General features: G+C 49.3%; 1 protein-coding gene across 3 annotated transcripts in view; it reads right to left on the reverse strand.

Annotated features, from left to right (window-relative positions):
* Mras (muscle RAS oncogene homolog) overlaps window positions 1-14,126 on the reverse strand; it is a 53,344-nt gene that overhangs the window by 4,034 nt on the left and 35,184 nt on the right. For 2 of the 3 annotated variants that reach the window (XM_052717907.1, XM_052717914.1), the window contains exons 3-5: window positions 5,474-5,627; window positions 3,978-4,077; window positions 299-378 (exon numbers count right to left, since the gene is read on the reverse strand). In XM_052717907.1, the coding sequence (XP_052573867.1) occupies window positions 299-378; window positions 3,978-4,077; window positions 5,474-5,627 (334 nt within the window). Of the gene's footprint in view, window positions 1-298; window positions 379-3,973; window positions 4,078-5,473; window positions 5,628-14,126 lie in introns of all 3 variants that reach the window. The other variant, XM_052717922.1, reaches the window with a different exon arrangement.

Genomic DNA, 14,126 nt, shown 5'->3' on the forward strand with positions numbered 1-14,126 from the left:
TGTGTGGGATATATTGAAAGCTCAGGGTTCTGAGGGTACCAGACACCTGATCTCCATAGCATGCCTACAGCCTCCACACCCCCACTCCATTATATCTGGGGGCAGTGTAGAGGTGGAGGCAAAGGGCAGGAGGGAATGCAAAGAGGTACAAGCAATGGCAAACTATAGGTTTGGAACTGGCCAGGCTCCTGGCCAGCACAGGAGCTGTGTTCCTCTTGTATCAGTCACAATATGGCTTGTCCCCTCACCAGAGGCCACCAGGGAGGGGCACAGCTGTCAGAGAGGGTACAATGCTTACCTAATTACTCTGACGAGGTCATGGAAGGCTTTGTCCACGTTGAGAGGCGGGTCCTTGGCACTGGTTTCTATATATGGGATCTGGAAGGCAAAACGCATCTTGGTCAACTTGGCACCACGACCCACAAAGCCGTCTTCGGACAGAACCCCCACAAGGCTCTAGGACTTCTTTCCTTGTGAAGCTGGAGAGTGTCACTAATGACTTTTCTGACTCCCTCGTGTTCTCCAGTCACAGAGATACTTAATAGCTCCCTAAAATAGACTCGAGATAGTCTTTTTCCACTCAAGAACAAACTGTTTCGCTTCCCACACTGAGGCATACTGTGATCTTCTTCATTCCTCTTTTGGGGTGACCTCTGACCTTTCCCCTGGGCTCCTGCAGTGTGAACTTCAGTGGGAAGACTGAGGAGAAGTGAGCTGTGAAAAGGACTCTGGACCTTGGTCACCCTGGTCCCTTACCCCCAGCTCTCCAGCCCAGCCCCACTCTTGCTGGCTGTGTCTATGAGCCTGGGGGCTCAGCAGCCACCTTTACCCAAGGATGCTGACAGCCTGTGGGAGCTGTGGCCGCCACCTCATGGGCCACATGCATGCCATGCCTTGGACAGGCTGAGTGGAACAAAGGCTCTGGGAGGTTAGGGTACAACTCTGGGTCCTAGATAGGTACCCCAGGGAATCAGGAAGTGCTTGTCCTCTGCTGTGGGATGGTCTGTATGGCAAATGTGTTGCTGATTGGTCAATAAATAAAACACTGATTGGCCATTGGCTAGGCAGGAAGTATAGGCGGGACAAGGAGGAGAATAAAGCTGGGAAGTGGAAGGCTGAGTCAGAGAGACACTGCCAGCCGCCATGATGAGAAACAGCATGTGAAGATGCCGGTAAGCCACGAGCCATGTGGCAAGGTATAGAAATGGATTAATTTAAGCTGTAAGAACAGTTAGCAAGAAGCCTGCCATGGCCAGTTTGTAACCAAGATAAGTCTCTGTGTTTACTTGGTCGGGTCTGAGTGGCTGTGGGACTGGCAGGTGAGAGAGATTTGTCCTGACTGTGGGTCAGGCAGGAAAACTTTAGCTACAGTCCTCCACATACAAACATGCACTGGCCTCCTGGATGGGGAGGAAGTAACCTGGCTGAGGTTAGACCAAAGGACTTTGCTACTTTCCATAACATTTATTTTTGCCGATCACAGACTTAGTGCCTTTTATTCTAATACATTGAAAGAAGCTAACTACAGTGAAGAAAATAAGTTATTGGTTCCTCAGTGCATGGGGAGAGCGGCAGAGCAAGCTGAGGGGTTCAAGCAGTTGGTGGAAAGCTCCATTGAGTTACCATCCTGTGAGGTCAGATGTCCTGCTGTGGATATCGCTCTGTATAAATAAAATGCTGATTGGCCAGTAGCCAGGCAGGAAGTATAGGCGGGACTAACAGAGAGGAGAATTCTGGGAACAGGAAGGCTGAGGCAGGGAGACCCGGCCAGCCACTGCCGCCATGAAAAGTGAGATGTAAGGTACTGATAAGCCACGAGCCACGTGGCAACTTATAGACTAATAGAAATGGGTTAATTTAAAATAGAAGAACTAGATAACAAGAAGTCTGCCACGGCCATACAGTTTGTAAGCAATATAGGTCTCTGTGTGTTTACTCGGTTGGGTCTGAGTGGCTGCGGGACTGGCGGGTGAGAGAGATTTGTCCTGACCGTGGGCCAGGCAGGACCAGGAAAACTCTAGCTACAATGTCCACACACTGCAGTGGCCCCAAGCACAGGTCTTAGTGTGGTGAGAGACACACAAAGGGCCCAGCTCAGGCCTTCGACATTTTTATTTGAGCCTCTGATAACCCTCCACAGTGGGATGGCTATTTGACTTCCCAGGGCTCCCTATTCCTGACTTTGCCAAATTAACCCTCAGAGGTGAACGCCATCTTGCAGTGTGAAGCAGAGCTCAGGATGACATGCTTGCAAGAACTCCACATTGCCAGGCCAGCGGAGAGTCAGTGAGAGCCTTCTACTTCCCGACTTGGCCTCCCATGGGCAGCTGGGTGCTGTGTCAGCTTTGGAGCTTCTTGTGAACTGGACACTATGTTTAGTCATGGCAGGCATCCCGGATAAGGACCAGGTAGAACTCTACCTATGGATCAGGACACTGGGCAGCCCTGTACACATGCAGAAGGGAGGCAGGAAGTCACCTTCAGCCAGAGCCCCTGGGCATCCCACACTCTTGGGAGTTCAGCAATCCTCAGCATCTAGGGGTCTCAGAACATGTGGACTCATCTTTCTTTCTCTCATTCCATACCCAGTCTGTAAGCAAATGCTGCTGGTTCTTAGAAGTGCCCCCCAACTCTTGCTGCCCTCACGTACTGCTCAGCCTCATGTGGGATGCCGGGGCAGCCCCTGCGTGATTCTATTCCTCTCCTTTCTCAGTGGACTATCCTCAACATGTCACAGGAGAGAAGCTACCTGGCCACGTCACACCTCTCTCTGAACCATCCAGTGGCTTTCCTCCTCAGCCTCCGTAAGAACGACGTCTCCTTAAGTCAGTTCTCTGACTACCTCCCTGCATCCACCTGCTTAGCCACAGTGGCTGGTTTGCTACCTTGCAAACTCCAACCTCAGGGCTTTTGCCCAGATGATTTCCTTTGCTCGGATGTTCTTTTCTCAGCTATCTGTCTGGCTATCCCTTTGCCTCCCTCCTTAAATCCTTGCTGAAATGGACCCATCCCACCCTCTTCCCAGTCCTGACCTCCCTTCCCTAGTTTGCTTGTTTCCATAGGATGTGTCAACTTCAGACAAACTAATTTACTTTTCTTATTGCCTGTCTCCATCATAAAGGTAAATACCAAAAAGCAGGACCTAGGATGATAGAATTAATAAAGAAATAAATACAGAAGACACGCAGGCAAAACTAGCTCCCAGCATGCCTTTCTCTACATGTAGGGTAGGCCAGTAGGCAGAGATGGGGCTACCTTGTGAGATTTTCTTTCCAGCTAGCAGGCAGGACCCCAGGAGGCCAGTACACTATGTCAATACAGGACTGGGGAACAGAGACCTGACCCAGAACTATCCAGACAGCACGCATATTGCAGTGAACTCAGAAGGGTATAGCTGGAGCAACCCCAGTGTTAATGTTTGTCAAGTGGGGATAATGATGCCTATGGCTGTAAGGGTAGAGGACTTGATACCCATGCTCCCCCAGTACAGTCCTGGGCATGGGACGGGCTCAGTGAACAGAGCAGATCACAGTGATTCAGTGTCACCAGGTGCTGGCTTGTGAGGCAGAGGAGCTACCACCTCTGCACAGCCCCATGCCAATACAGTGAGTGCCTCAGCAGAGCAGCCCTCCGCCAGGAGTACACCAATACCACAGCTTCTGGGCTACTCTGAAGAAAGCTGTCCACCCCCCACCCCAGAGCCTCTTAGGGCTGCAGAGGGTGCTTTCTCACTGGCCTGCTGCTCATTTCAAATAATATCCCTTCACATCGCTCCCTGTGGCCTCTCTGCAGAGCCTAGTTGTACAGGAGGAGGCCTTAGTCCCATTTCCAAAGACCAGCACTGAAGGAGGGATGACATATGGACTTTCACACATAGCCCTGAGGCCCCCAACACACACACACACACGCACACACACACACTCATGCATGCATACACACACACACACACACACAGACATGTGAACACACACACCTACATTGTGTTTGGTCGCCATTTCTTTTCCTTGCTCCCTGGTGATTTTCCTCAGATGCATCAAATCCACCTTGTTGGCCACGAGGATCATTGGGAATGACTCCCTGGAAAGCGAGAGAACAATAGCCAAGTGAGATACATCCTCCTGCACCACCAACTCGAGGTGACGCCAACCGGACCTTGTGCCATGCCACCCCCTCAGTGGGTCTCCTCTTTTCCAGAGGAGACAAGGGCTTGGGAAGGAGGACCCTGGGGTCTGTTGCAAGGCTAGTGTTGAGGCTGGCCTGCGGCTGTGGGTGAGGGGCCTGGCTTCCCAGACGCATTCCTCCGCGCTCCAATGCTCTGATCTACAAATGCAGGGTTACTGCAGCCCTCGGCCAGGACACAGGAAGAGCACTGGGACAGTGGCTGGTACTGCACAAATGGCAGCTGCAAAATCAGAATGGCTCCCAGAAGAGGAAGTGAGGGATAGAGAGGCATGCCCCATAAGCATCCCACTGACGTGAATCAAGCAAAACATCAGCCCCATGGCATTCGGGGCAATATTAGATATTTTCATATAAAAAAACAAACCTGTAATTTGAAACACCCCCCCCAATGCTACTTTTTATTTCTTTGACTAGCAAGTAAATTAAGATTTCCCCAGCCCTGGATCACTTAAGGTGTCTCTTTTGAGGTCCATATAGTCATGGGCTGAATGCACATCAATCCAGGGCTGTTTGCTCTGCGTGCATGTGGCCCTCTGGCAGGTGAAGTGACAAGTCCTTTCCTGTGGAATGGTCATTGACTAGATTTCTCCATCTTTATTGGGATTTCATCAAAGCTTGCTGTTTTCCTTCATTTAATTTTTCCTTCTGCATTGCTTCTTTGACTGGCAGTGTTAGATGGGCTTAAAACAGACTCTAGGTGATTTAATTATGTTATAGAGTGTGAAGAAAAAAAGCCTTTAAGCCGGGCGGTGGTGGCGCACGCCTTTAATCCCAGCACTCGGGAGGCAGAGCCAGGCGGATCTCTGTGAGTTCGAGGCCAGCCTGGACTACCAAGTGAGTTCCAGGAAAGGCGCAAAGCTACACAGAGAAACCCTGTCTCGAAAAACCAAAAAAAAAAAAAAAAAAAAAGCCTTTAATGAACGACTTATAAATCTTGTAGTCAAATGCAATTTAACCAATTTCAGTGTGTTCTGGAGGAGAAATTCACTTTTCTTTGCATATAATGCAATTTGGTTTAATTGGAGTTGGAAAACAAAGACGTTACCAATGATTCCTTTATTGAGAGATAGTTTATGGAAATAAGAGGGGCATGGGACTTGGAGCCTTGGGAGCAGCTTAGCAATCAAGAGTCAGGGGAGATCTGTAGGGGGAGAGAGGGGAAGGGAGAGAGAGGAGGGAGGGAGGGAAGAAGAGGAGGAGGGGAGTAGAGAAGAGGGCAGGGAGGGAGAGGGAGGATTGTGCTTTCAGAAGCCAGGAACAAGAGTAGAGAGGCCCTGTCTGCTGCCCTCACCTGTCCTTGACACGCAGAATGAGCTGGTGGAAGCGGTCCACGTGCTCGAAGCTGGCCTTGTCGGTGACGGAGAACACGATGAGGAAGCCATCCCCAGTGCGCATGTACTGTTCCCGCATGGCGCTGAACTCCTCCTGCCCAGCTGTGTCTAGAACTGGAGAGGAATTAGGTCACTCCGAGGCTGCCTGTGGCTCCACTGCAGTCACCGTAGACTGTGGAACCCCAGGCGACCGCTGCTGCTCTTCCCTGTGGCAGCTCAGCCCCAGCTGTCCTCACTTCCAGCCACCTCAGGGGCTGCTTCAGTGAAAGGCTCTGCCTGGCTCATTTCAGCCTCTGCACTCACTGGACCACAATTCTACGGCCCAAGGACAAGCCTCAGGAAGTCAGAGATCAACTTTCACAAGTCCCTCTGGGGAACCCCAGAGCTGGGCTTGGATTCCTCACTCAGCCCTTACAAACTGGGGTTCTCTGGGGGTGTGCTTGACTCTCAGCACCTCCATTTCCTCCTTCACATGTATAGAAACAGGACCTCCACCTTGAAGCCCTCAGGTGGGGAAACACCAAAGAAACCAGCCCAGTCAAGAGGGCCTGTCTGAGCCCTGTGTGGACAGACACCATGCAGGCCTTGAGAAAGGGTCAGCCTCCGGGAATCAAGGTCCCCATCCGAGGATGGCAATGGCAGGGAGGGGCATCTGGGGCAGGAATCAGGTGGAGCTGGGGAGCTCTGCCACCCTCACCACTCCCACTGCCTGGACCCCTGATGCTCACTCTTCCTTCCCTGACATACAGTGCTCCTGTCGAGTTGAGACCTAACCCCAAAAGTACCCGTGTTGCATAATTAAAGGAGTGTGAGGCCAGGCAATTTTGTCTATTAATTTAAGAAATATCTGAGTACCTACTATATGCCAGGCAGGCTGTAGGACCTTTGGTTACAGAGTAAACGGGGTCAAAATCCAGTAGTGAAGCAGATAAACAATTGAATGGCTGATATAACTTTACCAGAGGTAAATACATAGTATAAGGGTCAGTCTAGTTAGCTGAAGGGTGGTTGCAGTCTTTGTTGTCCTTCTGGATAGGTCAAGAAGCTACCTCCCAGTAGATGACCTTTGAGCAATGACTAAATCAGAGCCACATGACCCCGGAGCAACATTCCAGCAGAGGGACTACCCAAAAAACTCAGAGGTAGAGGTGTGGCTAACAGTTGATGGACTGGGGGTGAGGGGCAGGTCATGAGAGTCTGTTACCCTATGCCCTTCCTCATCCTGAGCATGATGGGGCCCAGTGAAGAATGTGGGCTAAGACACGATCCAGAGGACATTGTGAAAAGGCTACTCCAATGCTAGGGGTTCAGGGGACAAGCCACCAGTGGAGGCAGGGAGCTTTAGGAGGCTTCCGGATAATCCAGCAAGATGTGATGGGCAGTGGCTGGACCACGGCTGGGAAGAGCAGTGACAAGATGCTGAACACTTTCTAAGACATAGCTGCACTGAGGATGTCGCTGTACCCTGAACTGAGCAACTGAGGTAAAGAAGACAGTTGGTGGGACTCAGTTTCTCACACGACCTGCTGAGTCTGGCGGACTCCATGCAATACCTCAAGTCAGATCCTGAGAAGAAAGAGGGGAGAGGTGCTCATGTAGAATCACCTGTGGACAGGTGACAAGGAAAGCCACAGAATGAGGAATCTGGGGACCTCAGGATCCCACTTCTAAGGTAGGCTGGATTCCTCCAGTTCTGCCTTTTGTCCTAAGTAAAGCCTACTCTAACTGGCAATCAAAAGTGCTATGATTTGGCTTCTGTGCATGGGAAGAGATGAATGTGAGAGCAGAAGTCATGATACTAATATTGTAATTAATATAGTCACAGACTTTAAGGTATATATTATCAAAAAAAACCCTTAGAGATCATTCAAAAATTAAAACTCAGTATGAATCTGAAAATAAGAGAGACTCCCCTAAAGCCAGACATGGGGGTACACACCTGTAATCCCAGCACTTAGAAGGTGAATGCAGAAGGAACAGGAGTTCAAGGCCAGCCTAGGCTACATAGGGAGTTCAAGGCCAGCCTGGGCTACAAGACAGTCTATCTTCAAAACAATAATAATAATAACACAAAAACCCTCTGGAAAGAGAAATGCTCATATCTGACATTGCAGGAACATTCCCATGCTTTCTAAAAGAGTTCTTTAAAGTGAAAACTAAATCTGTGGAAGAGAAAGTTGAGTGCATTATAAATGGTGGCAGATAAGCAAACATTTGAATGAAGAAAACACTTGTTGCTCAATTAGAAGACTGTGGAAGCCGGGCTTGGTGGTCGGGTCTGTAGCTGGAACTTTTCCTGTGTCTTACTGGTGTAGTTGGCAGGATAAACACACAGAGGCTTATATTAATTACGAACTGTTTGGTCTATGGCTCTGGCTTACTGCTAGCTAGCTATTACATCTTAAATTAACCCATTTCTATTAATCAATGTATCGCCACATGTCTGTGGCTTTATCTGTATTCCATTACATCTTGCTCCCCTGGAGGCTTGCAGTGTCTCCTCTGACTCTGCCTTCCTTCTCCCTGTCTCTCTGCTTGGATTTCCCGCCTGCCTCTAAGCTGCCTTGCCATAGGCCAAAGCAGCTTATTTATTAACCAATGGTAGCAACACATATTCACAGCATACAGAAAGACCATCCCACAGCACAGGTCTGTTCTCTCTGCTACTTATGAGGCTGAGGCGCTAGGATGGGAAATTTAAGGTGAACCCAGGCAACTTAGCAAGGCCCTGCCTCAAAATAAATGGTAAAAAGAGGGGCTAGGATATATAAAAAAAATTGTTGGGAAGAGGAGGGAAATATTTAAATTTTTTAAAATTATTTTTATCTTGAAGTGTGTGTGTGTGTGTGTGTGTGTGTGTGTGTGTGTGTGTATTGGTATGTTCACATGAGTGCAGTACCCAGAGGCCAGAAGTAGGCATCAGATCCCCTGGAGCTGAAGTTACAGGCTGTTGTGAACTCCCCAACACGAGTGTTGGGAACTCAACTCAGCTCCTGTGCAAGAGCAGTACATGCTCTTAACCTCTGAGCCATCTCCCCAGCCTCCATAATTCTGGTCTTAATGTGATGTCCTTATTCTGGCAATGGTTAAAGGAGATTTAATCCTGCCTGAAGTTTCCTTTGTTTAGGAAGAGGCTACAGATCCTGACTATATCCTGATGCTGATAGAAAAATACATGAAGGCATAGTCTTATGTCTACCCGATACCTCTGAAAAAGAGAAGTAAAACCTCAGACTTCCTAGTCATTAGAAGAGCTAAAGGGAGAATAAAGCATGGGGGTGATATGCAACAAAGCAAAACCAAACCTAATACAAAGTAGCTATGAAACAAGATGGCAGGAATCAGCCTATCAAAATGTCAATGACATTCTTCAGAGAACTAGAAAAGAATCCTAACACTCACATAGGAGGCAGCTCTCAAAGGTAGAATGGGAACGTATACGTTATCATTAGCAATGAGGGAAATGAAAATCAGGCGTTTACTGAGATCCTCTCTTACCCCAGTCAGAACGGCTGTCACCAAGCAAAAGGCGCCAAACGCTGGCAAAGACGCCAGGAAACAGGCACACTGCTGTTGGGATAGAAAGGGTGCTGCCACTAGGAAAATCCATGGAAATTGTTCAAAAGTCTAAGAACGAAACTGATGCATGGCTCAGCTATATCATTCCTGAGTATATACCTGACCGAGGCTAAACCACCACCACAGGACTACTTAGGCATGAAGAGGAACAGAATGCTGTTGTGTGCAGCAAAGTGGAAGCAGAAATCATCCCCCTAAGCGAAATAAGCCAGATTCAGAAAGATGAATCTATATTAAAATCTATATATGAATCATATGTGGAATCCATATTTCAAAAAAAATGTCAGGAGTGATGTCACACTCAGGAGACAGACAGGAAAACTCTGTGAGTTCGAGGCCAGCCTGGTCTATATGATACAGAGATTCTATCAATGTGTGTGTGTGTGTGTGTGTGTGTGTGTGTGTGTGTAAAGGAGACAATTTGGAAAGGGAAAAGGTGGGGGACAAGAGAGGGTAACGTGAGTAATTATATACATGTATGAAAGTGTCATAACAAGGCCCATTATTTTTTTTACAATATATACTAATAACATTTAAATAATAATTATAGAAAATTATGGATGATCAAAGCACACAACCTGACATACCAGTAATTGAATGTAAAACTGAAGACACAATGACTGAAGTTATTCTTGGCCTGAGGAGACATGCATCCAGGAGGAGGAGGTGATGCTGAGCTGGGCAGCCTCTGCTTTGACACACACACCTGGAAACACCTGGGACAGACCCCAGCCGTGTCCTGAAGGTACCCAGCTTATGCCCTCAGGAAGGTAACTCTGCCTGCTTTCCCTCTGCTCAGGAAGGTAGGAGGCCTCTGGGGACAGAGAGTCTTACTCATTGTGGGGGAAGAGGGGTTCTGCCAGTGTGTGTGCAGATGCAGGCTGAGCGAGGAGGCAGGGTCTAGAGATGGAAAACACCAGTGCAGCAGGATCTGGTGGAGGGTGCTCTAACAGCTAGTCCCGCAGGCTAGCGTTACACAAGTCTCAGGTGGGTGGGCAGCCAGCACTGAAGGGTGTCAGCCAGGGTCTCGGAGGCCTCTGTCAAGACTGCCTCCTTTCCTTCTTCCTCCTTTCCTTCCTCCTCCTTTTCTACTTCCTCCTTCCCTTCTCTTCTTCCTTCTCCTCTTCCTTTTCTCTCCCCCTCTCCCTTCCTCTTCCCGTCTCCCTCTCCATTCTCCACCCCCGCTCCTTTCTTCCTCCTCTTTATTCATCTAGATGTGGGTCTGGCCACCTGGATTCAGACTAGCTGTCCAGATTCCAAACACATGCTGAAGCTGTGACTTCCAACTTAGAAGCCTCTTCCCCTCCTTGCTGGCTGTCCCGGCTGCCGTTGGCTTGGTGGCAGCCCTCTGAGGCGGTCTCCCTCATGGGGGCGGGTCTCACCTCTGACCCCCATGTCTGAAGCCTTCCTCCAGTGTATGCTCTCCGTTGTTCATCTCTGTGTCTCTTAGCCTGGCTCAGCGCTACACTCTATAGTGGAATAGCAGAGATGGAGAGTCAGGCACTGTTCCCTCAGGTCTTCCGCCAGACACAGCTCCAAAGAGGATTCAAAAAGGTGCGCAAAAGTACAAGGTGCACCCCCTGACTCAGGCAAGAAATGCCCTGACCTTGGTGAAATGGCCCTTTCGACTTTAAGGAAAAGTGCTAAAAACTGACTTTTCAACTTTCACTGATGGAGGAAACAAGGGTTCCAGAACACAGAACAATAAAGACAGTGACCTCTAGAGATGACACGTCCGCAGGACCCCATCCAGAGGTTGCTGCCTTCCCGTGCTCCCCATGCTTGCCGTGCAGAGGGAGGAGGATGAAGCCTGTTTTTCAGGCAAGTCAGGTAGGGAAGCCTGTGCCTCCCTAGCCATAGGTCTGCATTAAACCACGTCATCTCACCGAGCACACAGTGACAGGCTCGCTCCTTCTTGTCGGAACTGTGCGCACTCTCTGGGTCGGGTGTCTAATAGGGCAAGGCCCGGTGCCTGGCAGCAAGGCTGGGTGCACCAACCATGCACTGTCCCCAGAAAGGGGGATTTTTTTTTCAGTTGCAAAGCACTGGCAGGATGTGAAAGCCAGGTCACCTGGGACGGCCTCCAGGGAAGGAGCCTCCAGCTGGCTCCCTGGCCCTGGGGGAGGATTCCCTTTGGCAGTCACAGCAGCTTCCTCAACAAGATGGCTACAGCAAGTAATATTCCACAGCCACTAGCCCCGGGGATGCCTGTTCTTGATGCCACACTATTGCAGCCATGGTGCCTGGAGAGAGGGGACCGTGGGGAAGGTGTGTGTGAGGCCCAAGATCCCCTGGCTTGGTGTGCAAATTGTAGGTGTGAGTGCCCATTCTGGGAAGATGCTCCATGACTTTGCAGAGTTCTCAGAGGAGCCAGGGATATTCATACTCTGATGCTGCTCTCAGCGATGGGGATGTTACAGTTTGAATATAAAATATGTTGAAGGCTTGGCTCCAGCTGGTGGCTCTATTTTGGGAGGTGGTGAAAACGTTCAGAGGTAGGGCCTAGGTGGAGAAAGTAGGCCACTGGGGGGCTGGCCTCTGAAAGGACTCTTGTCTCTGGCCCCTTTCCTCCCACCTCTCTCTCTCTCTCTCTCTCTCTCTCTCTCTCTCTCTCTCTCTCTCTCTCTCTCTCCTCTATATATTCCTGCTATTATGACGTTCTGCCTTACCTTAGGCCCAGAGGGATGGAGCGGGCAGAGTGCCGACCAAACCCTCTGCAACAGTGAACAGAAATCAACCTTTCTTCCTTTTCAACTGTTCTCTCGGGTATCTGTCAGTAACGAAAAGACTGACGGACACAGAGAAGAAATTGTAGAGGGCAGCAGAGGTCTCAGTGGCATAGCCAGAGCTCAGGAGCATCATGGGAACAGAACAGAGCCTGAAAGTGGCCCTGGTAGTTGGGAAGAAAGGAGAGACACAATGCTGGCCCACAACCCTGATTCCATCTCACAGCTACTCTGGGAGGCCAGCCGTTTAGAGGTTAAGAAACTGAGATAAGCTGAGGTGGGAAAGCTTCAGGTTGGTGTGCTAATGAGCCATGGAGTAGGTCGAACTCTATTCCTTATAACTACCTGCCTATGAGTGAGACGCTAACAGCAGCATGGCCAAACCTGGTAACAGGCAAGAAGAAAAGGAAGGGTAAAGACAGACACCTGAGGCTAGCGTCATGGAAGGCTTGAGGCTCTACTTCCTATACCCACTCCCAGTTGGCTCCATCACATTCCCCCCAGATCTACACCTGGCCCTGGGCAGACACGCAGACCTGGGAAGAGAAGACACAAGGATGCGCTGGCACTTCCCTTTTTAGTAGAGTCCTGAGTACTAAGGAGTTTAAACACAACCATACCAACCAGTTTCCTATCCCCCTGTTACCACTACTTCCTTTATTCTCACCTCCACTCTCATCTCAGAAACGAAGCCTACTCAGAATAAATTTCACAATTCCCCCCAAAACAGCTCACCTCAAGTCTGTGGACCCATCATGCATTGCTGATGGGATGTAATGTTAAACACACGACCCCAAGCAATGCACCTAGGAGAACTGAAAACTTGAAGTCCACACAAAAGCATGCAGCTGAGTGTTCCCAGTGACACCATCCATGCAAGAGCCAAGAGGTGAGGACAGCCCCAGGAACCAATGAAAGATTGAGTAAAGCTGTGTATCTGTACACCAGCATGTCACCCACACATGGAAGAGAAGAATCTAAATGCCTACTGCAACTCACTGAACCTTCCAAGCACTAAAGCCATTCTCAAAAGACTCACGCTGTATGATTCCAAGCATATGAGATGTGAGAGCACATAAATACACGGGGACAGAGAGTGGACTGGGCAGTTTGAGGTCTGGGGGACGGAGGATGAGGAGTGGCCGCTCATGTATGAGTGTTTGTTGGGAGATGGAATCGATGGCTGTAATTCTAGTGATTAATAATTTGTGAATTAATTGGTGGTTTAGGGACACATACAACTTTGATAGGTATGCTAAAAACCACAATTTTCCCCCCTGTATCTTTTTCCCCGTGTGTGTGTGTGTGTGTGTGTGTGTGTGTGTGTGTGTGTGTGTGTGTGTGTGTGTGTTTTCCTTTTTTTTTTTTTCCTTTCATTTTTTGAGACAAGGTTTTTCTGTCTAACAGCCCTGGCTGTCCTGGAACTCATTTTGTAGAGCAGGCTGGTCTTGAACTCACAGAGATCTGCCCTCTCTGCCTCCCAAGTGCTGGGATTAAAGTTGTATACCACCATGCCCAGCTGTGGATTATACCTTAATGAAAAATATAGGAGAAAAAAAATCAGCCTCCCCTTCTCTGAAACCCATGCTCCACTCCTCCCCCTCGATGGTGGGTACCTGTCTATGTGTCTAAGTCCATCACTTCCTCTAGGCAACAACTTGTTTCTACTCTTCCTATGAAAGGCGGCTCATATTTGACGAGTCCAAAATTAGTCTCTTGAGTCCCAGTCCCACTCCATAATTTATTTTCTCTTCCCCCATCCCATGCCTATTCACCGTCCACAAACCCCGCAGTTCCTCCTCAAACTATATCTGGAATCTACCCCTTCTTGTTCCTCCCTGACGGCCCTAGGCCACCACCTCATTGTACCCCAGTTTTATTCCTCTACACCTGAGCCAGAGCAAGCCTGAAACCATCAGACAAATCACATCCCTCCTCTGCTCAAAACCATCAGTCCCATCCAGTCACCTCCTCCACTCACCTACGAGTCTCCTTTTTATTAGCTGTGCAGAGCACCTACGTCTACTGCAAGGCAGTTCATCTCACCCTTCAGCTCCCTGCATCCCACCTGACCTGGCAGAGCTGTCAAGGACGAACAGGAACAATCTTTGCAAGGCCTTTAGCTTGGCTTGTAGCCAGCAAGGAAAGTCTGGTCAGTAGCCTCTGCTAGCACAGCCCTAAGAGCCAATCACCAGCAAGGAAGGATTTAGCCATGTGAGAGCTCTCTACCTGCAAACCCTGCCCCAGCACTCTGGACACCAGGGAGCTCCAGGCCATTGGAAGCATTTATACAGGGATGGCTCACATA

The sequence above is a fragment of the Peromyscus californicus genome, unplaced genomic scaffold (assembly GCF_007827085.1).
Source record: "Peromyscus californicus insignis strain IS unplaced genomic scaffold, ASM782708v3 Scaffold_11__1_contigs__length_118956290, whole genome shotgun sequence".
Taxonomy (NCBI): Eukaryota; Metazoa; Chordata; class Mammalia; order Rodentia; family Cricetidae; genus Peromyscus; species Peromyscus californicus.